General features: G+C 34.9%; 6 protein-coding genes across 6 annotated transcripts; 4 read left to right on the plus strand and 2 right to left on the minus strand.

Annotated features, from left to right (window-relative positions):
• LOC104714576 (1-aminocyclopropane-1-carboxylate oxidase 2) lies at positions 1,483-3,300 on the plus strand. The gene is made up of 4 exons (XM_010431990.1): positions 1,483-1,694; positions 1,794-2,020; positions 2,371-2,704; positions 2,811-3,300. The coding sequence occupies exons 1-4, from the start codon at positions 1,581-1,583 to the stop codon at positions 3,096-3,098; spliced, it is 963 nt and encodes a 320-aa protein (XP_010430292.1). The 5' UTR covers positions 1,483-1,580; the 3' UTR covers positions 3,099-3,300.
• LOC104714577 lies at positions 3,373-6,202 on the minus strand. The gene has a single exon (XM_010431991.2). The coding sequence runs from the start codon at positions 5,967-5,969 to the stop codon at positions 3,690-3,692; it is 2,280 nt and encodes a 759-aa protein (XP_010430293.1). The 5' UTR covers positions 5,970-6,202; the 3' UTR covers positions 3,373-3,689.
• LOC104714578 (serine/threonine-protein kinase HT1) lies at positions 7,630-9,833 on the plus strand. The gene is made up of 3 exons (XM_010431992.1): positions 7,630-8,628; positions 8,814-9,269; positions 9,394-9,833. The coding sequence occupies exons 1-3, from the start codon at positions 8,182-8,184 to the stop codon at positions 9,661-9,663; spliced, it is 1,173 nt and encodes a 390-aa protein (XP_010430294.1). The 5' UTR covers positions 7,630-8,181; the 3' UTR covers positions 9,664-9,833.
• On the plus strand, positions 11,160-12,339 carry LOC104714579 (eukaryotic translation initiation factor-like). The gene is made up of 4 exons (XM_019230128.1): positions 11,160-11,265; positions 11,422-11,506; positions 11,821-12,174; positions 12,256-12,339. Exons 1-4 carry the CDS (start codon positions 11,174-11,176, stop codon positions 12,337-12,339), a joined length of 615 nt encoding a protein of 204 aa, XP_019085673.1. The 5' UTR covers positions 11,160-11,173.
• On the plus strand, positions 16,912-17,655 carry LOC104716044 (eukaryotic translation initiation factor-like; the record flags this gene model as incomplete). The annotated part of the gene is made up of 2 exons (XM_010433389.1): positions 16,912-17,265; positions 17,353-17,655. Coding segments are annotated over 2 exons (657 nt in total), but the record flags the coding sequence as incomplete, so codon positions are not given.
• On the minus strand, positions 21,304-22,326 carry LOC104714580. The gene has a single exon (XM_010431993.2). It carries the CDS (start codon positions 22,204-22,206, stop codon positions 21,604-21,606), a length of 603 nt encoding a protein of 200 aa, XP_010430295.1. The 5' UTR covers positions 22,207-22,326; the 3' UTR covers positions 21,304-21,603.

A 22,566-nucleotide genomic window follows, 5' to 3' on the forward strand; every position in this document is an offset into this window, starting at 1 on the left:
GAATTCAGCAGCAGGGATTCAACATACTTAAGCGGATGTTTCCAAGAAACAAACAATCGTAAGAATGATGAATAAACAGACCTGGGCTTTAACAGATAATCACATGGAGCATTGGTTTTGGACTTGGACCGAAAGGTGGTTAATGGGCCTAACAGAGAAAACATGTCCATTAGTAGAAACCATAGGATCTCGTATGCTAAGTCGGAGGTGGCGGTAGAGTGGCGGCGTACAGACGAGAAGACATTCCGGCTGGAGCCACTGGACACCGGTGGGACCAGGGTCGGCGGAAGTTGGGGGTACCAAGGCTTTACAACGGTAAGGGTTTGATAAAGATCAGGATTTCCCTCACCATCTTGGGTTCTCGCAGACGGGGCCTTCTTCTCTTAGTCAAGGCAAGGATTAGATCAGATCTGACCTTTAGGCTTTGCGACGGGTGGGAGAGAGGCTGGGAAAGATTCAGAGCGGAATGAAATGATTGAGACATGCAGCAGCTAAGAAATAAAAGAGAGCAGAGCAAGCAGAAGAAAACTGGAAAAGGACCAGGGATCCGACGCCGGCAAGCCGGAGCTCTGCCGGTGTCGGAGCAGAAAGCAAATTGAAGCGTCTCGATATTTGGGCCTGGGAGAGTTTCAGTTTTGTGGCATAGGTATTCTAACACAACTTTATTATAGATAAACTCAAAAGATAAGTTTCAGTAAATATACAAAACAAAATAAAATATACAAGACAAATTTATGGTGATGAGTAATGAAATAGACAAAAATGATAACAGACTATGTGTCAAAAAAAAAAAAAAAAAATCTTTATACTGAAAATAAGTGGAAGGTGTACAAAGCCAAAATTAAAGGAAAGCGTTACACATTTGATATGAATGGCAGAGTAACATATTACAACAATTTGAAGAAGGCGGTTTCAAGAAAATGTAAAAATAATTTTTGTATCTTGAAGATGAAAAATGCAAGTTATAGTCTTATAGAAGAACTAGTCTCCTTACTTTGGAATAAACTATTCTTCGATTTGGTTTTGAACTTTTATGACTTGAAAGATGGGCTCAAATAGACTTGTAATTTAGAGCTATCTCAAAATATTTGAAGATTCCTATGCAATTTTCTTATTTGTAACCATTCTAATTATTACCAATTTTATAATTCGAAAATGGGAAGAGAAAAGAAACTAATTGAAGTGCATATAAAGAGAGACCCCAAAAGGAAAATGCCAAATGAATCAATCTCATAAAGAAAGAGAGGGTAGGGGTCCACGATAGATGTGCTCACATACATGCTCCACGAACTCCTGTTTCTTTTACTTTTAACTTCTTCTTTCTTTTTTTCTTATATCAATTTGAATGAAACAATTATACATCTTATCTTATGACTATGACTATGACTATCACATATTTTCTTACATTTTTATATATTTATTTTAGTTTTAAATCTAATTTCCCTCATTTGCGCCTATAAATAGCAACCCTCTCCCATTCTTTAAGTCTCACATCAAAGCAATCAATCAACACACAACTTGCAACTTCAAATAGAGTACTTTCAAAGAAAAGAGAGAGAGAGAGAGAGAGAGAGAGGAAGATGGAGAAGAACATGAAGTTTCCAGTGGTAGACTTGTCCAAGCTCGATGGTGAAGAGAGAGACCAAACCATGGCTTTAATCAATGAAGCTTGTGAAAACTGGGGCTTCTTTGAGGTACATGCACAATTCATGGTTTGATTATAGCTAGCTCTTAGTGGGAATGTGGAACTTTTTTTTGTTAATTTGGGGGTTAAAACTAATTTAATCTTTCAGATAATGAACCATGGAATACCACATGACTTAATGGACAAGATCGAGAAGATGACAAAGGGACATTACAAGACATATCAGGAACAAAAGTTCAATGACATGCTCAAGTCCAAAGGTTTGGATAAACTTGAGACAGAAGTCGAAGATGTCGATTGGGAAAGCACTTTCTATGTTCGTCACCTCCCTCAATCAAATCTCAGTGACCTTTCTGATATGTCTGATGAATACAGGTACATCATAATTTATTTTCTTTTTAACACAAATAAAATAAAAATAATATAGTATGAGTTTTGATATCTTCTATAAAATAATAATCATAGATTTCACTAAACCAAATTTCAGTAATCCACTTTACCACTTCACCTTTAATTTGAATTTTTTTTTTAATATTTTTTCTCACATGCATGAGTTCAGATTTGATTACTTTTGCGATATTTTATTGGGTAAAAAACATTATTTTACTTAGAAACTCACATCTGAGATTCTTGCATAGTAAAAAAAATAACATTACTTTTTTGGTAGAATATGTAATATATTCAGTTGAAGTAGTAAAAATGTTTTTTGCTTTTTATTTTGGCAGGACGGCCATGAAAGACTTTGGGGAGAGATTGGAGAATCTTGCTGAGGATTTGTTGGATCTATTGTGTGAGAATCTAGGTTTGGAGAAAGGGTATTTGAAGAAAGCGTTTCGTGGAACAAAAGGTCCAACGTTTGGGACAAAGGTGAGCAACTATCCACCATGTCCTAAACCAGAGATGATCAAAGGTCTCAGGGCCCACACTGATGCAGGAGGCATCATCTTGTTGTTTCAAGACGACAAGGTCAGTGGTCTCCAGCTTCTTAAAGATGGTGACTGGGTTGATGTTCCTCCTCTCAACCACTCCATTGTCATTAATCTTGGTGACCAACTTGAGGTAAGTCATGTTCACACCACAGTATTGAAATTGAGTTTTGGTTTAGTCTCGGTTTTATGAGATTTTTGGTTTAACCTGAATAATGTATAATCTTGATTGAGTGTAGGTGATAACCAACGGCAAGTACAAGAGTGTGATGCACCGTGTGGTGACTCAAAAAGAAGGAAACAGAATGTCCATTGCATCGTTCTACAACCCGGCAAGCGATGCCGAGATCTCTCCAGCTACATCACTCGTCGAGAAAGATTCCGACTACCCGAGTTTCGTCTTTGATGACTACATGAAGCTCTACGCAGGGGTCAAGTTTCAGCCAAAGGAGCCACGGTTCGAGGCGATGAAGAATGCTTCTGCGGTTACAGAATTGACTCCTACAGCAGCAGTAGAGACTTTCTAAAACACGGATTTGAGGTTTTTATGTGAAACAGAAGAAAGAAGGATGAGTTTGTGTTATGTTATGTCAATAAGTTCAGACTGGTATTAGTGTTTACATATCTAATAATCTGGTGATTAATTGTTTGGTCAATTGGTGTGTTTAAAGTGTGGGGTGTTTATGTTTATGGAAGACGATAATAATAATAATAATCCGATTTCTAAGAGTTCTAATGTGTGTAGTATCATCAAATCAAGGTAAAGAACAGAACACTCTGTTTCATAACTTCTAACACTCATGAAGCTTAATAAGCTTTTTATCATTAGATAAGAAGAAGCAAGTTCATAATAAATCAATCACCAAAGCAAACACGACACAAAGCTTAAAAAGGTTGAAACTTAAACAGAGTTTACAAATTTATCTAACAAATGCCCAGGAAAATTTATCACCTTTGAGGTGAAGAAGATAAACATGAAAGAACCATCTCTGAATCATCAAATCAAGCAAGATCCAGCAGTCTACATTTCCAGGGTTCATTTTCCAGTCATAATGCGAGAATCGGGTTCTGTTTTTTTAGCTCTTGAGTTCAGATATCTTGTCAAAGAATTAAGGGTTTCAAGGTGCAGGTACCTTTTTCTCATTTCCTCCTTCAGTAGCTTCAGCTTCATTGGAACAATGGTTCTTGACAACAGTTGCTATGTCAGCTTCAGAAGCACCTGCAAGTTTGAATCTTTCAACAGCTGAATCAAGATTCTTATTCCAACCATCCATCCCGATTTTGCATTCAACTTGTGATCTTTCGAACAGCATGTTTCCCCAAAACAGATGGATCTGTGATCTCATTGCAGTAGCTTGCTCTGCAGCTTCCTCAGCTGTGATTGTCTCTGAAACCTCTTCGTTCCCATCTCCACCTTGCTTCTTTCTCCTCTTTGAGATTTCCTCTTTCTTGTTCGAATTCGGGTTTTTAAGATCATCCATTCTTTGCTCTTCAAGCTTCTCCCACATCTCTGTAGCATCTTTCATCTTCGCCTCTGCGCTGTCAAAGAGGTTTAAGGTTTCTGATGGATCCCAACCTGAGATATCAATCTTCTGAGCTAGCAAGTAAGACCAGTGTAGCTTCGCCATTTCAAACTGCTGCTGTCCTAATGCAAGCAAACCCTCATAAAAATCTGGTTTGATTGAGAGAGCCTGTTCATATTTCTCCTTTGCCAATGTGTATCTCTCTTTCACCCACTCGTAAGCGGTTTGAAGCTGTGCTGCAACCACTTCTTTTCCTGCAGATTCGTCTAAAGGAATCCTCTTTCTAGCAGCACACATGTGAACATTTCCCCAGTTGAAGAAAGCTAACGCAGCAACTTCCTGAAACTTAGCAGAAGCTTTATCGAACAGTGGTTGAGCTTTCTCGCTTGTCACTGTTTCTTCAAGCGCCTCTGAGCAAAGTTCCATTCCCAACTCATGCAAGTCAATATGAGCATCAGGGTCAATACCAACATGAGTGCGGAAGAGATGAGCAAAATCAAACAACCAGTCGTCCATCTCCAGTTCCTTGGTCTCAGGATCCTCAGAAGAACTTGCTTTCTCCTTTTCAACTTCCTTATCCGTCTTCTCACTGTTGATCTCTGTTTCCGAAACTGACTCGGTAGGAGATGATACAACTTCTTCTACAACAGGCTTCTCTTCCACTTCTTCCTCCTCTTCCTCAAGCAACATCGGCTCTTGCTCAGGACTCACATCAACAACATGTAATCTCAACATCCCAACAGAATCAGATTTATCAGTATCAGGCTCTTTCGTCAATAGACTATCAGCAGCAGATTCAGCCAACTTCAGCTCTGCGGTAGAAGTAATAGTCACCAAATCTCCATCATTGTCCTTGTACTTGATCAAAACCGCCTTCGAAGACGGGAAACGACCGCTCACAATCTCTCTCAGTTCCTTAAACCTACAGTTCACAGGCATCTGACCTAACCTTATGTCATGATCATAAACAAACTTCAACGGCCTCCAACGAATCCTTTTCTCTTGAACCTTCCCAACAACCGCCACAGATGAAGACCCCAACTCCTCCACCTTGGACCCTTTCGGAGAATGACTAACCGGCTTCAACACAACTCTCGACGCCTGCCCCTTACTCACAACAGAACCGCCATTTTCAGTCACAGGACCGACCACCTGTGACCTCTCTACAACCTTACCATTAGTAGCATTAGGCAATGAAGTAGACCCAACAGGAGAAGTAACACCCTTTTTGTGAACATTACGAGATGGTAAACAAGGACCAAGTCCAGCAATAGGACCACCTAACGCAGCAGAAGCACCAAGAGCTGCAGGTGAAGGACGGCTCTGCAAATCTTGATGAGGACCCAAAGCAGTTTTCAAACGCTTAGAAATCTCACCAGCATCCTTATGATTAGGATCAGAACCCAACAAAACATTAACATCCTGAACAGCTAAATCAAACTTGCCAACAGCTTCAAAAGCTCTAGCTCTTCTAAGCAAAGCACGAGTAAAACCAGGTTGAGCTTTAAGAGCCATGGAACATTCAGAGATAACAGATTCGTAATCAATAGGTTTCATCTGCATCAAACAAGCAGCTCTATTGCTATGAAACACAGCTCTATCTGGGTGACTCTTGGGAATAAGCTTAATCCCATTCTCATACAGCTCAAGAGCAGCAACGTAATCTCTTGCTTGAAACTTTTTATTACCTTCTTCCTTAAGCTCGTGTGCTCGTTTCAAGAATACCGAAGCGTCGAAATCAACACCGCCGTTAACAACAGTCGTTGACGGTTTGGCTAATCCTGAAGATGGTTCAGATGAATTCACCTGATTCGAATTCGAATTCGAGCCACCGCCACCTCCACTCTTCTTCTTCCTTCCTCCAGATTTCCCCATTTTCAACTCCTTCTCCCAAAAAGCTTCAAACTTTAACACAAAACCCGATGAATAGATGGAGGAAGGGAGAAACCCAGATGCTTACAGATCGAAATGGAGAGAAATGAATGAGGTGGAAATGTTCTAAGTCAGATAAAGTTGAATACTTTAAGGGAAGAAGAAGAAGAAGAAGATGAGCCTCAGTGAGGGGGTTTTGAAAAATTAGAAACCCTAGCTCAACTTGTTGCTCTCTCTGTCTCTCTATTATTTTACTAAGTCGTGAGATCACGAAGTTCTGGGCCGTTGGATTTGAGTGTACGTTTTGGTGAAACCCTAGCTCAACTTGAGTGTAAGATAATGGGCCTATAGATTTTAGCCCAGATTTACAATGACCCAAATTGATTATTTAGGCCCGCCTAGATGATATAATTCCTTGGTCTGGATCGTTTCTACAGCTAGTCAGCTTCCACGTGGTTCCGTTACCACATTGCCACGTGTACCGATCCACTTGGTAAAACATGATCTGCAAGATTTAAATAATTTAGTACGAAAAGGCAATCGAATTGCCTCACTCACGGATTGTTTTGTTTCACAAATATTATTGTCGCCGAGTACAGTAAATATTTTTCGCTTTTATGCACAGTTCTTCTACTCTCAAACATTGCCAAATCATTAAACACATAAAAGTTAATTATTATGTAAGTTTTGGAAGAAATAGATTATAAACTAAAGTTTATGATAGATATAAGTCTTATTTCATCTTTTATTATATGGTTAAGGGAAAAAAAATGGTACAGAGATTAAAAAGTGTGAAATGATAGTGTTTCTAAGTTAGATATGATTTTATCTTATTATAAATTAAACAACAATGATCGAGATAAGTACATGGTTTGGTCGTTTTGTATTACGATGTTGTAATTAATCACATATCTTCCCTAACTTTTTTTGTTTTTATTTTCACTAGTGTACTAGTTAGATCCATGCAATGGAATGGAGCCGACAAAAGGATTCATGGTGTGAATGGATCACGAACCTTTTTCATTTATTGGATCTCCTAAAACAATTCAATGTATATAACTAACCGATGATAAAAATAAAATAAAGTAAATTTATGTAAAGTTACAAACGTATATTTCATCTTAACAAAATTTTGATAAAAAAATACCAAATAAATCTGATGTTGGAACTATATATAGTTATATACAGTCTTAACGATTTTTTTTCTTTCATCAGAAGTTCATAAATACCATACCATATGTAATTTTCTAGGTGACTAGGTTATTTAACAAAAACAATATATTTTTGACCATTCTGAACTCTATTTTCATCTATAATTTTATACACTTTTGTTTTTATAAATTATAAGATAACTGGATAAGAATGGTTCCTTGAGATAGATTTGTGTAAATAAGCGTAAATTTAATCGGAAATTATATCCAAATAAATCCTAGTGTTTATTTTTTCTTTTAGTTTATCATTATCGAGCCATAAGATGAAGCAACTTAAGTCGGTATCTTGGCGACTCGTTACCATTGGCATTGACTACGGTGACGAGACAATATAATATACTCCTAAACTAAACACGAACCGAACACGATTTGATTTGTTCTCAAAGAGAAAAAGTATATATATAAATATAACTCTTTCTCTATTAAAAGGCAAACTTTTGAACGAAGCAATCACGAGAAACCTTTGAAAATCTCTTTCATACTTTCGATCCGTTCCTTATTCACTTGGTTTCTTCTCCAACTTACAAAACTCAACTTGTATCCAAAACTTTCTGGTGCTTTTCTTTCTTCTCGTGTCCTTTTTTCCCGGAAAAGTTTCCCGGAAAGTTTCATCATTGTTCTTACTAGGCAAAGAAAAAAACAAAAAAAACAGACGATGATCAAACCCATTTGTTTCCTTCTTTGTTTCTGCTTCCTTCCTGTAAAAGTCTCATCCTTTTGACATTAAGTCTCCTCTGTTTTCAAAACTTCTTTGTTAATTGGTTTCGTTTTCTCTTCTTTTCCCTGATTTTGTTTTTGTTTCCCCGAGAAAATTAATGACACGGCGGCTAAATTCTCGGGAGATCCTATCGAACCCATGTTTTTGAATCAGTTCATGCACTTCCTGAAATCTATTCATACTTTCAGAAGGAAATACCTAGTTTAACACATCTTTAACCCTAAGATCCTCTGCTTTTCAAAACCTACCTTGTGATCCAAGCAAAAAAAAGTCTACTTGATTTACCATGTCTAGTTCATGTTTAAATCCGTTTCGTATACGGTGGTCTCTAAGATCCAAATTACCACCAGAGCCTTCCCTCCCACCTTTACCCTCTCACCCATCTTCCTCTAAAACCAACCGGTATGCAGAAGCAGAGACGATGGAGAAGAAGAGATTCGACAGTATGGAATCTTGGTCTATGATCCTCGAGTCCGAGAACGTGGAGACATGGGAAGCGTCTAAAGGCGAAAGAGAGGAATGGACCGCAGATCTTTCTCAGCTCTTTATCGGAAACAAATTTGCTTCAGGAGCACACTCGAGAATTTACAGAGGGATCTACAAACAAAGAGCCGTCGCTGTGAAGATGGTGAGGATCCCAACACACAAAGAAGAGACAAGGGCTAAGCTCGAACAACAATTTAAGTCCGAGGTTGCTCTGCTTTCTCGTCTCTTTCACCCTAACATCGTTCAGGTTTGAATTCTTCATCTTATTCTCAAAGTGTAAAACCTTTCATTATAAAGATTCACATATCTTGGTGGGAAAAAAAAACAGAGCAAAGATTTTGTCTTTAGAACATATATGTCTCTCTAACCTTTATATTTTGTTCTGTATTATGAGAGTTTCACTAATTATATTCTTCTTATTTTGGTATATAGTTCATTGCAGCGTGCAAGAAACCGCCGGTATACTGCATAATAACAGAGTACATGTCACAAGGAAACCTTCGAATGTACCTAAACAAGAAAGAGCCTTACTCGCTCTCGATCGAGACCGTACTGAGACTGGCCCTAGACATCTCAAGAGGAATGGAGTATCTTCACTCACAAGGTGTTATCCACAGAGACCTAAAGTCCAACAATTTGCTTTTGAATGACGAGATGAGGGTTAAAGTTGCAGACTTTGGGACTTCTTGTCTTGAAACGCAATGCAGAGAGGCTAAAGGTAATATGGGAACGTATCGATGGATGGCTCCAGAGATGATCAAAGAGAAGCCTTACACTAGAAAAGTCGATGTTTATAGCTTTGGCATCGTTCTATGGGAACTCACCACTGCATTGCTTCCGTTCCAAGGCATGACTCCCGTGCAAGCCGCATTCGCAGTCGCTGAAAAGGTCAGTCTTTACTCATTACTTACCACCGTAAGGAACGTTTGTCATTAACATTAAATATTGTTGTTAATTCTGATTTCTTGGCCTGCGAGTTATTAAAAGTTTTCAGTCTTTTTAAAATGGTTAGAACGAGAGACCGCCATTGCCAGCGAGCTGTCAACCCGCGCTAGCTCACCTAATCAAGAGGTGTTGGTCAGAGAATCCGTCGAAGCGGCCAGACTTCTCAAACATAGTAGCGGTGCTTGAGAAGTACGACGAGTGTGTCAAAGAAGGACTGCCTTTGACGTCACACGCAAGCCTCACGAAGACAAAGAACGCAATTCTAGATCGCCTTAAAGGCTGCGTCTCGACCATTAGCTCACCATTTACTTCTTCCTCTGTTCCTGTAAATGCATAGTAGATCAAACTTGTGTTAAGTATCTATAACCTGATCTCATTCCAAAGTTACAATTCTTCTTTTTCTTTCACTAGTTATTTGATTGTATATTGCATCTATGTGATGTTATGATTTGATAAACACGTATTTAGGCTAATTAATTTGTATGTTATATAAATTATACTTATTAATCATTGGTCTCTCATTTTAAAGGAAGTTACAAAATAAAATAATATTTAAGTGTAGCGAAACAGACTTTTGGTGTTGTATTATTCTACGAAAACAAAATATTTTAGATTTACCTGCATGTTACAATCAAGTAGACGATTCGTTGAAGAATAATATTCTTTAGATCTACATCTACCTAGTGATTCTGCTCTTTAAGTCAGAAGCGTAAAAAAACTTGGCATTATGATCCAGATCCTATGGCGCTGTGATTACTGATGTATCTTCATGTTCCCTTTTTCATCTCTTCTGTTCACAGAGACTTTTAAACTATAATGCATCAACTTTAATATTCTCCTAAAAACTTGAAGTCTAGTGGTATTATTATCCAAACTCCATGTAGTGGGGGTTACCATTATATCTTCCAGAGTTTCACACCGGACCTTAATACTTTCTCATTCAACTCTATATTTTCCTCAACCATAGCATTTTCAACCCTGCTCAAATCCTTGGCAAAGCTCTCCTTCGAATAGACATCCTCACTTCGGTGAGTTTCTCAGCTTTAGCTTTTTCAACGCCGCTTGGTCTTCGATCCAAGACAGTGGCCACCTTCTCTTCCATCGACTTGTTCTTGGAAGATGCATTGTTATTGCTTGACCTCACAGGTTCCAAAACTTTTACTAGGATTTGGTTCATAGATCTCAAACCTATAATCTCAATGACCCTTATTTACATTTATCTCTTTGTTGTATTGGTTTTTGGGATTGTCTATTTTTGTTGTAATTTAAACTATGGTTCTTACTTTGTATGTTGTGTTCTGTTTTAATGAAATGGAAGCATATGTTTGTTAAAAAAAAAAAAAGCAAAAGCAACTCTAGTATCCACTTAAGTCATTTGTATAAAATGTCACTATTCAACTAGTTTCAAACACAAAACTAATCCCTTTGTTTCTAATAGATTGATGTTCTATAATTTATTTTTGTTCTTAAAATATTGATTTTATAGATTAAAAAACTAAAATAATTTTTTTTTTCTCACAAGGCATGTTATTTAATGGTTTTTCTTTCTTTATTTACCAAAAATAATTATAAATTAATTTATAAATAAAAATCAAATTCTTTTTTTAATATGTTTAGAAATGCCAAAACGTCAGTTTATTAGAAGTATAAATTTCGGTTACCGACGATTCAGTTTTCTAGGTCCGGTTATTTATTAGCATTATTGACGCATGGGGAACATTCACCCATTATCAGTTTTGGAATCGTTTCCACCATGCATTGGCTATTCATTTCTTATATATTTTAGACTCTTCTAGTCTTAGCTTTAAAACGTACAAGTACAACGATCATAGATGACAGAAAAAAACATGAAAGATGCTAAGTTGGTTAGTTTTCGATCTGCAATATTGGTGCAGGATTGGATAACATTCAAAGCATGGGCTTCGGAAGAAAAAAACTCGTAATTGATTCCTCCCTCAGCTACTCTTTTTTTTGTAGGAAATTTTGTGATATATAGACTTTGATTTTGACTTCTCAAATCAGCATCGATTTATTTTATTTTTCTGTACGTATGCAAACATCTAAAAGATTTAGCTTTTATACTTTGTTTGGCCAGGATGATGAACTCACTAGCTGAAGAGAAATATAGTCGTCTGAAGAGCCAACTTATCAACACTTGCATCACATTTGAGATATTGAAGGTGCATGGTCTCATCTTATAGGCACATATCAAGTTTTATTTTTTAGTTTATTTATAAGTATACTAGATTTAACTATGAGAATAATCTGAACCATCACCCAATCTTTTTTTTTTTGGTTTGGTTTTAAAATATGGATTTTTTAGTTTGTTTGGAAACTTTTGTTGAAGAACAAAAGATATTTTTTTTGTATATATATATTATAATCAAACTATATATAGTGAATTTTGGTTTACTACCTGTTCTTTACGTATCTTGTTTCGTTATGTCATAATGGCTGATTAGTTAACCTTTTTCTTTCATGGGTTCATCTGTAGGATATGGTGACCATTATCTTCGACAAAGCTGTTCTTGAGCCGACCTTTTGTCCTATGTACGCTCAGTTGTGCTATGATATGCATGACAAACTCCCTAGCTTTCCTCATGCAAAGCATGGAAAAAGTGAGATGTTCACATTCAAGAGGATTTTGTTGAATTTATGTCAAACCGTGTTTGAGGGAACTGACGACTTGAGTGAGGAGATTAGAAAGCTGAACTCGCCAGATCATAAGGATGAACGGGAGGACAAGGAAATATTGTCGAACCTCCGGACTCTAGGAAATCTTCGTTTGGTTGGTGAGCTTTTTAAGCTGAGGATGGTTACTCAATCGATAGTTAAGCGCATTATTAAGGTGAACTTAAGATATGTTACGTAATTTTGAAAGTCATGTTTTGCTTAGGTTTGTATAACTGAATTTACTTTTATTATACAGGAGCTGTTGGGGGATGATAAGAAAATGTGTCCATCAAAGGAGAAACTCGAAGCAGCTAGTCACTTTCTCCACATCATCCACTAAAAAATAAACTAAAAAATAAACTAATATATTTTAGTTATGTAGATAATTTTACAAAAATATAGAGCACATGCTTTAGGCCTAAAGCACATGATTTAACTATGAGAATAAAGCATGTGCTTTATTTATCCTTCAGCACGTGCTTTAACATGCTTTATTTCAATAGCCTTATGCTTTATTTCAATAGCCTTATGCTTTAGGCCACAACAGCCTTAGGGCCGGTCCTGCACATCATAGACAGACCAACGATGAGTGTTTCAAACGTTTAAAGAATTTGTTAAACCATCCTAGGTTGGTTTTGCAATCAGCATTTGTGGTTCAGAATCTCATTGATTTGCGCTCCAACAATTGGGTTCCCACACCGGGAAATAGTTGGGGCACCTTTTCTATAAATTGATTAATGAAGTTTAAAGGTTTTTTTGGTTCATAGATTTTACGAATACCAAAGTTTTAATTAGTAATATCACAGTTTATTAAATCTTGATTTTAATATTTTTTCCAAAAGATTATTGCTTTCAATGGTTACCCGGTAGGGTGGGAGACGAATTCGTCTGTAGATTAAACTAGTCCAATTTTATTTGTGTGTAAAAATGGGGTGTAATTGGTCTGCTATAGTTGTGTTTCTATTTTCTTTAGACTACAACACTACAAAATATGTTAGCTGAAGGATAAATAAAAGTGGGTTAATCTACAGATGGATTTGTTCAACCCAACCGCTGCAATTATTCATACTTTTTATGTTATTCATTTATTAATTTATAAAGACTAGTTAAAATCAGGATATTGGTTTACTAACTTATTGTTGGATTCCTAAATCTGTAATATACAGTATTTTGAATTAGATAAAGGCCATGTAAATATGCTGCCGTAAGAAATATTGAAATTGGAAGAAAACTTTAATTAGTTTATAGATTTGTAAATTATGATCAGATTTTATTTTTTTAATAGATTTTTATGTTGATAAATGATATATGGATTTTGAATCTTTATATTATTTACTTTCAAATCCATTTTAGAATATATTATGGATTTTTAAATCCTACTGTAATAACACATGATTTCAACTAGTAATTCAACAACAGTTTTAAAATTAAGGATTCAATAACACATGATTTTGTTTTAGATTTCCAAATCAATGATTCAGTAAATCATTTCTAGAGATCAAACCTGAAAGAGAGGAAGCTAAAGAAGGCTGCAAGAGTTTTAAAAATTTTCGGTGTTTTTTTCAAAGGGCAGAACGAGAGACCGCCATTCCCAACGAGCTGTCAACCTGCGCTCTAGCTCATTTTATCAAGAGGTGTTGGTCAGAGAATCCGTCAAAGCGGCCAGACTTCTCAAAAATGGTGGCTGTGCTAGAGAAGTTCGACGAGTGTGTCAAAGAAGGACTGTCTTTAACTTAACACGCAAGCCTCACGAAGACAAAGATTGTAATTATCGATCGCCTTAAAGGCTGCGTCTCGACCATTAGCTCACCATTATGTTCAGAGTTGTTTAAGTACCACAATATTGATAATGGGTGAATATTCTCCAAAGGATGTTATTATTCTTCCTTTTTCCTTTATTTGATAGTATATTGCATGCATCTACGGACTACGTGATGTGTTATAGTTTGATATACACGTACTAAGTAGACTAATTAATTTGTATGACATATAACGATACATATTGATCATTGGTCTCTCTTCTTCTTTATGCTCTAATTATGCTGTTTCAACAGCTAAATTAGGCCTGGGCATTCGGATTAGGGTGGAGTATTTTGGATTTTCGGGTATTTCGGTAAAGGGGTCTTAGATCCATTCGGGTATTTCTAGTATTCGGATCGGATTTCGGATAAACACCCATCGGGTTCGGATCGGGTTCGGGTTTTACCTAATACCCAAAATATACTTCAAATTTGGGTTCAATTCTAATATTTACATCTTAATCTTAACAAAATACTCGAATTCAATCTGAATTCTAAAAAAATTCAAATTTAAATATATCCAACTCTGATATTAAAACTGAAAAAAAAATTATGGCAAACATGTTTATTGCTAAAAATGTTATATTTTTTATTGTCTTTTTCTTATTTGTATTTTTTAATATGTAGAAACAATATTTTAGTATATAGAATTCATGAGTGTAAAATAAAAACAATAATTAAATCTGTATAAAATAATTATAATCTCTCGTATCTAAAATTTTTAAAAAAAAGTAGAACTGGTATCAATAACAGGGGCAAACCCACACGTTATAGATTGTAGGGACAATTGTATCTAGTAATATATAAGTACCTGAGGTTTTAATACTGACCAGAGATTTTAAAGTGGCAAAATAGTTACAATGTATCTCTTAAACCCTTAAGGTGGTGGGTTCGAGCCCTACTAGTTACTATTTTGTAGTGTATGTTTATATATATTCGGGTTAGTTCGAGTACCCGTTCGGATATCGGATAATACCCGATCGGGTTCGGATACCCGATTTTAATAGGTACTAGACCCATTCGGGTATTTTAAAAATTCGGGTCGGGTTTTTCGGATCGGATTTAGATCGGATTTCCGGATTCGGGTATTTTGCCCAGGGCTAAGCTAAATCCTCCTTCATATATGCTTTTTGTGTGTAAATGTACTCGTAATGGAATTGATAGAGAAATTCAAAAACTTAGGTGGGATAGGCCGGTGGAGGTTTGACCTCGGGGCCAATGAGAATTAACTATGTGAGTATTTTTCCTCTATAAAATTGAAATGCTTTTGATATATGTTTGTAATTCCAAAACAAAAATTAACCATACAGCCTAAATGAAGTATATCTTGACGCATATACAGTACTGCGCATATATGTTAGAGCATCTCCAATGGTTCTCTATTTCTTTCCCTCCAATGGTTCTTTATTTCTTTTCCTAAACTCTATTATAGAGTAATTTTTACTCCAATGCATCTCTATTTTTATCCCTATAATAGAAATTGCTATTTTTTCTCTATTTTTAGGGGAACTCTATTTTTTCCTCTATAAATAGAGGTGAACTATTTTATTTGCAAATTAGCCCTTTTAATCCTTAACTTCTTTTATTTATGACCAAAATAAATAAAATAAGTTTTGTAAGAACTAATAATAGAAATTTAAGTATAAATATTTATTCTTAAATATTGAGACTACCATTTGCAAAAGATAATTTCTATAAATAATAAAACTTATTTTTCATTTAGTCCATAATAATTATTTTAATACAACAAAAACTAGTAACTTAATAATTTGATAAATTACTTTGGGATCTACCAATATTGCTAAAATATTGTTTAAACAAACCAAATGAAGTAGATGGAGAAGGAGCTTGTTAGTTTGCAATTCTTATAAATAAAAATAATAATTTTATGAAAGTGTTACAAAAATTAAAGTAAACTGGGTTAGTTTGTAATTCTTATAAATAAAAGGTATTAATTGTAAAATAAAAATAGTATATATTTGGAATATTCTTTTTTAGAGAAAAAAATAGGGAAAACTATTGGAGCAAAATTCATCTTTATTATAGAGATCCTCTATTATAGAGGAAAAAATAGAGAAAACCACTGGAGATGGTATTAAAGAAAGCCAAATTGAGTATGGATGTTCCCGTCTTCTTATCTTATGCTTCGACTTGGAGATCCTAGAGATTAACTACGAAACGTCAATGGGATTTTAATTATAGCCATGCAAAGCTAAAACCATGGTTACTGTTTATAAGAAAAAACTGTTATTTTTCAAAAACAAGTATTATTTATATAATTTTATAAATAGTAGATGTATATAATTGACATGTTTTATCTTTTTGTTTACATCAATCGTCAAAAAAAAAAAGTTACAGTGGGTCAACGAGAAAGTTATAAGAAACATGGGGAACTAAACCAGTAACTCTCATATTCATTTAAGACACTTGCATGTAATATCTTTATTTCTTTTTCACGTTGTACTTGATCCAGTGTTCAACTAACCGGCGATTCAGTTATCCAGGTCCGATTTTTCCATGAACATTGATGCATGGGGAATATTCACCCATTATCAATATTGGACACGTTTCCACCATGCTTTGGCCACTCGTTTCTATATATATTTCAGATTCGTCTATCCTTTTTACCAAAACGTAATCAAGATCATAGATGACAGAAAAAAACATAGAAGATGATGCGACGTTGATTTGTTTCCGATCTACAGTACTGTTGCAAGATTGGATAACATATAACGCATTTGCTTTGGAAGAAAAAAGCTGGTAATCAATTCCTCTATTTAGCTACCTTTTTTTTTAACGGAATATTTCGACCTTTAATTTCTCAAATCAGCCATTATTTATTTTCCAAACATCAAATGTTTAGATTTAGCTTGTAATTTTTTTNTTTTTTTTTTTTTTTTTTTTTTTGCATGGCCAGGATAATGAGCAGGTTAGCCGAAGATAAATATGTTCGTCTCACTAGACATCTTATCCGTTCTTGCATTACACCTGGTATCTTAAAGGTGCACGCTCTTATCGTAATTAGTTATTAAAGCATGTATACATCACGTCATATTTAAAATTACATGCAAGAATTAATTATATAAACGAGATGATTTTGTGTTTTCTTTTCTCTGAAGCGTGTGACAACCCTTATTTTCGACAAAGCCGTCCTTGAGCCGACTTTTTGCGCTATGTACGCTCAATTGTGCTATGATATTCATGACAGACTACCTAAGTTTCCACCTGAGCCTATTGGTAGTGATGATGATGAGATCACATTCATGAGGGTTTTGCTGAATACAATTCAAATGTTGTTTGATGGAACCGATGAATTAAGCGATGAGATTAGAAAGATGAACGCAGCAGATCAGAAGAAAGACAAGGAAATGTTGTTGAAACTCCGAACTCTAGGAAATCTTCGTTTGGTTGGTGAGCTGTTTTTAAAGCAAACGATTCCAGAAAAGATTGTTCTCCACTTTTTTCAGGTTAACTATTATCATTGCTGTTATGATTCCTGGTTCGTAGAACACATGAACTTGCTTTTATTATCTTCACTTGCTTTTATTCTACAGGAACTTTTGTCGCATGATGAGAAAACGTATCCATCAGAGGAAAAACTTGAAGCCGTCTGTGTCTTTCTCAAGACTATTGGCAAAAAGCTTGATGGTTCGAAACTTGTCGATTCATTCTTAGGCTTTAGCTCAAAACAGTACAGCGATTACTTTTTCAGGCGTTTAAAGAGTCTCTCAAGTCATCCTCAATTGAGTAGGCGTATAAAATTTCTAGTTCGGGATATTTTTGATCTGCGGTCAAACAATTGGATTCCCAGCGGGAAAGAGTCATCGTACTACCCTTTAGATGAACATCATATGTAATGTCTATGCTTTTTCACTTTCGAGTATAATCAAAACACAGCATGGCTCTTCTATTAAATTGTACTGCGTATAAATATGCATTTTTAGAAAAGCAAAAGCTTTGTTTTCAACGATTATATAATAGTGAGTGAGTTTCTACCATTAGTAAGAAACCGATACGATGATAAACTAATTAATTATCACTAACCAAGAACAGTTTGAGCTCATAAAATCTCGTAGCTTCTTTGTTTACTCTCTTTGAAGCCAAACTAGAGTGAGCATCATCAACTGATGTCTAAGACCCAATTTAAGAAATGACCAAGGAGTTAATATGAGGTAACAATTAAACAAATGCCGAGAATTAATTAACTTTGGTTTCGGTTTCCATCGCATACTCTTTATTCATGTTTTTTTTCATACTGATCTTCTCACAATAATTAAAGATGATCTATTTTCTCGTTGTTCTTATAATATTTTGAGAATGTTCAGCGTATTAGACCTTTTTCCCTTAATATTACTGAAATTTATCTAGTTTGACAAAGTGTAAAACTTCTGGCAAATTATTTATAGTACTAGATAAATTTAAGATGAACTGTTGTGTTCCGAAGAGTTTGAATTTGTTGGTAGCAGTTTGATGATCAAATGTCCATAGAAGTATGAATCTTAGAAAATAAACTGACGTCAAATTACACTTAATCACATTACGCTGATTTAAGTGAACATCCATGTGCTTTGTTCTAAAATGAACATCATTTTGCTAAACATAGTGTATCATTTGATATCATAATAAAAGACGAAAATTTATACTGACATTTTTCAAATTTATATTTTACATTATGAGTTTTAATCCTAGCTACTTTAGTAGTATTATTAAAAAAAAAAAAAAACAGGTCTCACAGAATTTCATGTTATGTATAGTATGGCTATTTTAATTTCATATTAAGTAGATTAACGAGATATATTTTAAAATGTTTTATAACAAAATTCACATTTATCTTATTCGTCGGTATCTAAATTACCCACGTGATATCATTGGAAAAAAGGATTATCTAACTTATTTTGTTAAACATAGACACTAAAAAGTAAATTTCTCAACGATATGTATGAGAGCTCACTACGTAAGCACGACCTATGTATCACCTCAAACCCCTTTATTATTGATTCAGCGTTGATTAAATAATATGAATTAAACTCGACTGATTGTGAAGTGATATGATAACAATAGATACCTACCAAAGCAAGTTTTCTTAACAAAGGGAGAAGATAGTCTAAAGATTCCTAGTAACAAGCACATAAGTTATAACTAATCATACCTAATTCTATATTTTATCTATTTATCTCTTACTTTGATGTTAATTTATAGTACTATTATTTTTGTAGTGAAATCTTAAAGAATCATGGTTAATCCCTTTTGTCAACACTCTTATGCTTATGATAACTAAAATATTCGTCTATATCATCTAATGGTATATAGCTCGTATGATTACTTAACTTTATTAACGCCAATAAGTTTTAGCAATTCTTAGTAGTGGTTCGTTGGTGAGAAAAAAAAAGTCAGAGAGGACCATTTGAGCGGTAAACTTCTGGCAAATTATTTATAGTACTTTGGGTCAGTGTTCTCAACCATTTTCTTTTGTCTTCTACCATATATATTAGAGTTTCAAAGTTTATCATCTCATTAGGTTAAGTTTATCATCTCATATTTGGCCCTTTTATGATGTAATAAAAAAAGCCTCACAAAGACAAAACGTATATGTTACAACTTACAACGGAGTTGCTTTTTGGGCTGATTTGGTCAGAACATAGAGTTCGTATTGCAAAAGCTTATAGTAGCGATTTCTATTTGGCAAAAAAAATTCTTGTTCAAATTGAGACACGACGTCGTCAAGAATATTTCACCTTGTGAGGAAAAACCAATTTTTGTTGACCTAAACTTATTACAGATTCAAAGATTTCATGGTCTAGTTCACGACAAATGATGCTGGTGTATACAAAGAAAATTGACATGTTTCACGACTCTTGACAATATTTCAGACGTACGATAAGTGTATATCGACTGTCAAGATGTAAAATAAAACAAAATGTCAAGATGCTCGTGATGACCAAAAACAAGACGGAGTCAAAGACAATGTATTGACTTTTGTAGTACGAAATAGAAACCTTTCAAACACGTCTCATGCCGTGACAAGCATCTTTTCTTCTAAGCTCTAAGGCTCTAACACTACACTAAAAATTAAGATTAAAACAATCAATAATAAGTCTAACCACTAATAGTTCTAAAGAAAAAAAACCTAGTGTTAGTAACCACAACCACATTAACTTAGGATAAACAAACACCGTAACGAGAATAAAGGCAAACTGAAACCTAAATTCAATTTGGTTACGGTTACAATTTTAGGGGTGTATGTCCCAGTTTATGATTCGAAATGTATTTAGAGCAATCTTTGATATTCAAAAGCGGCGGACGGGTTCAAGAAAGTATATTTTTTTAAAGTGTCTATTTAATTACCCCCACATACAGTATTGGTAACCATCTTTTTATGTCGAGAAAAGTGTTGTTACACCGAGACAAGAGCCACATTGTCTCTTCTTTATGTATTTTATTCGTGAAACTCAATTTTGGAATATGCTCATTTCCAGGATCAAAGTACCAATTCATTGTATTTGTTGATTAAGCATTCGACCGAATCTCTATGCAATCGTGACACTTTGTGATGAACAATCTTGAACTCGATCGTCCATTAAAACATTCAAAATGAGATATCCAGATGTTATTAGATTGGGGTGTGGAATCACTATATTTATGGATATGATCTATTGACGTAGCATCCTATATATTAAATTATGCTTTTGCACTTTGGAACAAAAGAAATATCAACTAAATCTTCATTGGAGTTATATACATGAGAATAATGAAAGTATAAAATTCCAAATAGTTAGGTGATGTTTTAACGTAATTGTACAAATTCATGTTCATGGGAAGCATAAAAAGTGTTTGTTGGTGGTGGTGGCCGGCACACCAGATTTTTTGGACATGCATATAACTATTATTGTATGTAATGTGTGTACGTGATTATACTTATAGCCTAACTCATAATTCATATAGTTTCACTTTATATTATATATGGCCTAACTCATAAGTCGTATGGCTTTATATTAGTTAACTCATAAGGTTATCATTTTTTTTTTTTTCGAAATTGGGTTTAATAATTTGACGATGGATATATACAACTATACAAGCATATGCATCAAAAATACCTTTACGTATTTATCTATTTTTTCATCTTGTAATTATCTGTTTTTCTTACTAGTTTTTAATCTGACTTTTAAGTCAAACATATGTTATTGGCTTATTGCATCAAAAATACCTTACGTATTTTTTTCCTACAGGGGGAACTGCTAGTTTACATTTATCAAAATTTTAGCAACAACGATGTTTTACAAAAAAAAAAGATGCTTAACTTTTGGTAAGTACATACACAGTGACTACTGAATAATTGGTTGGAATTCAGTATACACAGTGACCATAACTTTTACCAAAAGTTTAGCAACAACAACTTTTTTTTTTTTTTTTTGTGATTCTATAGTTTGTTTTTCTTTTCTTCTAATTTTTACGATTCCACGATTGATCAGAGCCAATCAGAAAGTTAAAGTGGGAATACTTAAAAGAGTACTGCAAATTATTTCCTATGATACACATTTATTTCATTTAGATACACAGTGAGTACTTGTGCTAGAAAATTACAGGGTAATTAAACATCTAATTTTACGGGTAGTAAAAGCCTTCAAAAAGAAAAAAAAAATTAAGAAAGTAAGAAAATGTAAAAGAAAAGAAAGCAAAATAAAATTTCTGGAAAAAAAAACTTTTGAGCCAGAAATAAAATTTTTACAAAAATAAACCATAGTTGAATATCTTGTGTCATTTTTGAAATTTAGCCATTTTTTCTATCAAAATGTTTGGAAATTTCCTTAGCCCCAAACACCTAAAAATCTCTGACCAATGAAACTCAAAACCTTTCCAACGGAGGAGCCTTTCTCCTTCTCCTTCTCCGCCTCTTCACCGCCGCAATTCCCATCTTTCACCGAGTCACCACCATCAAACTCGGTAGAACTCGAACCCAACTCACTGAGTCGACTCGTTCCGACAGATTCGACTCGTCCATTAGCTTTTCCCGATCGCTTTCTCCGATCTTTTTTCTTCTTCTTCATCTCAAGACTGTCTTCGTATGCGTCGATGATCTCGTGGATGAGTTGTCGACTCGGCGACGAGTCCCATCTGACCCAGTAACTCGTGTAGCAGCTGAAACAATCGCATACGAAAAGAGGAGAGTGATGATTCTTATTATTATTATTATCTTCTTTGCTTGCTTTGTTGGTTTTGCTTTTCTTGATACGATTCGAGTCTCCTGAGTTTGAGATGAGGTAAGCAAGAACTTCACGATCCTCCACCGAAAGAGCCGCCACGAGAGAGAGGATAGCTATAGGGAGGAGAGACAGAAACTGGTCTTCGTCGGTCTTTATCGCCGTTGCCGGCGATGGATGAACGGTTCCTTTCCGGCAAAGTTTCTTCATAGAGAGAGAGAGAGATGAGAGAAAGAGAGAGAGAGAAGAGTCTTTTCTTGAGGAATGAGTCTGATGAGACTTTGAAATCTCGAAAGGTTCTTTTTTTATTTTCTTGACGACCAATTTTGAAAGGTAAAGCCTAATTAATTTCATTTTATCTTCTAAAGTACTATTTTATTCAAATAACAATAACAAAAAAAATAAAAGTGTGTGGATAATGGATAGGTTTATAAAAACCAAAATTCACATGTAAAATTGTTTGATATTCCCTCTAATTACCAGAATATGATCTGTCATTGCATTACCAATAACACGTAATGATTAGCAATTTTCATCAATGTTAGTAGAGTGACACAATGTTTTGTGTCA

This window comes from Camelina sativa, chromosome 9 (assembly GCF_000633955.1).
Source record: "Camelina sativa cultivar DH55 chromosome 9, Cs, whole genome shotgun sequence".
NCBI classification, from domain to species: domain Eukaryota; kingdom Viridiplantae; phylum Streptophyta; class Magnoliopsida; order Brassicales; family Brassicaceae; genus Camelina; species Camelina sativa.

Coding starts and splice junctions, on each gene's coding strand:
- LOC104714576 (XM_010431990.1), top strand. CDS start 1,581: ATGGAGAAGAACATGAAGTTTCCAGTGGTAGACTTGTCCAAGCTCGAT. Junction 2,021..2,370: donor GATATGTCTGATGAATACAG/GTACATCATAAT, acceptor TTATTTTGGCAG/GACGGCCATGAAAGACTTTG. Junction 2,705..2,810: donor ATCTTGGTGACCAACTTGAG/GTAAGTCATGTT, acceptor GATTGAGTGTAG/GTGATAACCAACGGCAAGTA.
- LOC104714577 (XM_010431991.2), bottom strand. CDS start 5,969: ATGGGGAAATCTGGAGGAAGGAAGAAGAAGAGTGGAGGTGGCGGTGGC.
- LOC104714578 (XM_010431992.1), top strand. CDS start 8,182: ATGTCTAGTTCATGTTTAAATCCGTTTCGTATACGGTGGTCTCTAAGA. Junction 8,629..8,813: donor TTCACCCTAACATCGTTCAG/GTTTGAATTCTT, acceptor TTTGGTATATAG/TTCATTGCAGCGTGCAAGAA. Junction 9,270..9,393: donor CATTCGCAGTCGCTGAAAAG/GTCAGTCTTTAC, acceptor TAAAATGGTTAG/AACGAGAGACCGCCATTGCC.
- LOC104714579 (XM_019230128.1), top strand. CDS start 11,174: ATGAAAGATGCTAAGTTGGTTAGTTTTCGATCTGCAATATTGGTGCAG. Junction 11,266..11,421: donor GCTTCGGAAGAAAAAAACTC/GTAATTGATTCC, acceptor TTGTTTGGCCAG/GATGATGAACTCACTAGCTG. Junction 12,175..12,255: donor TAGTTAAGCGCATTATTAAG/GTGAACTTAAGA, acceptor TTTATTATACAG/GAGCTGTTGGGGGATGATAA.
- LOC104714580 (XM_010431993.2), bottom strand. CDS start 22,206: ATGAAGAAACTTTGCCGGAAAGGAACCGTTCATCCATCGCCGGCAACG.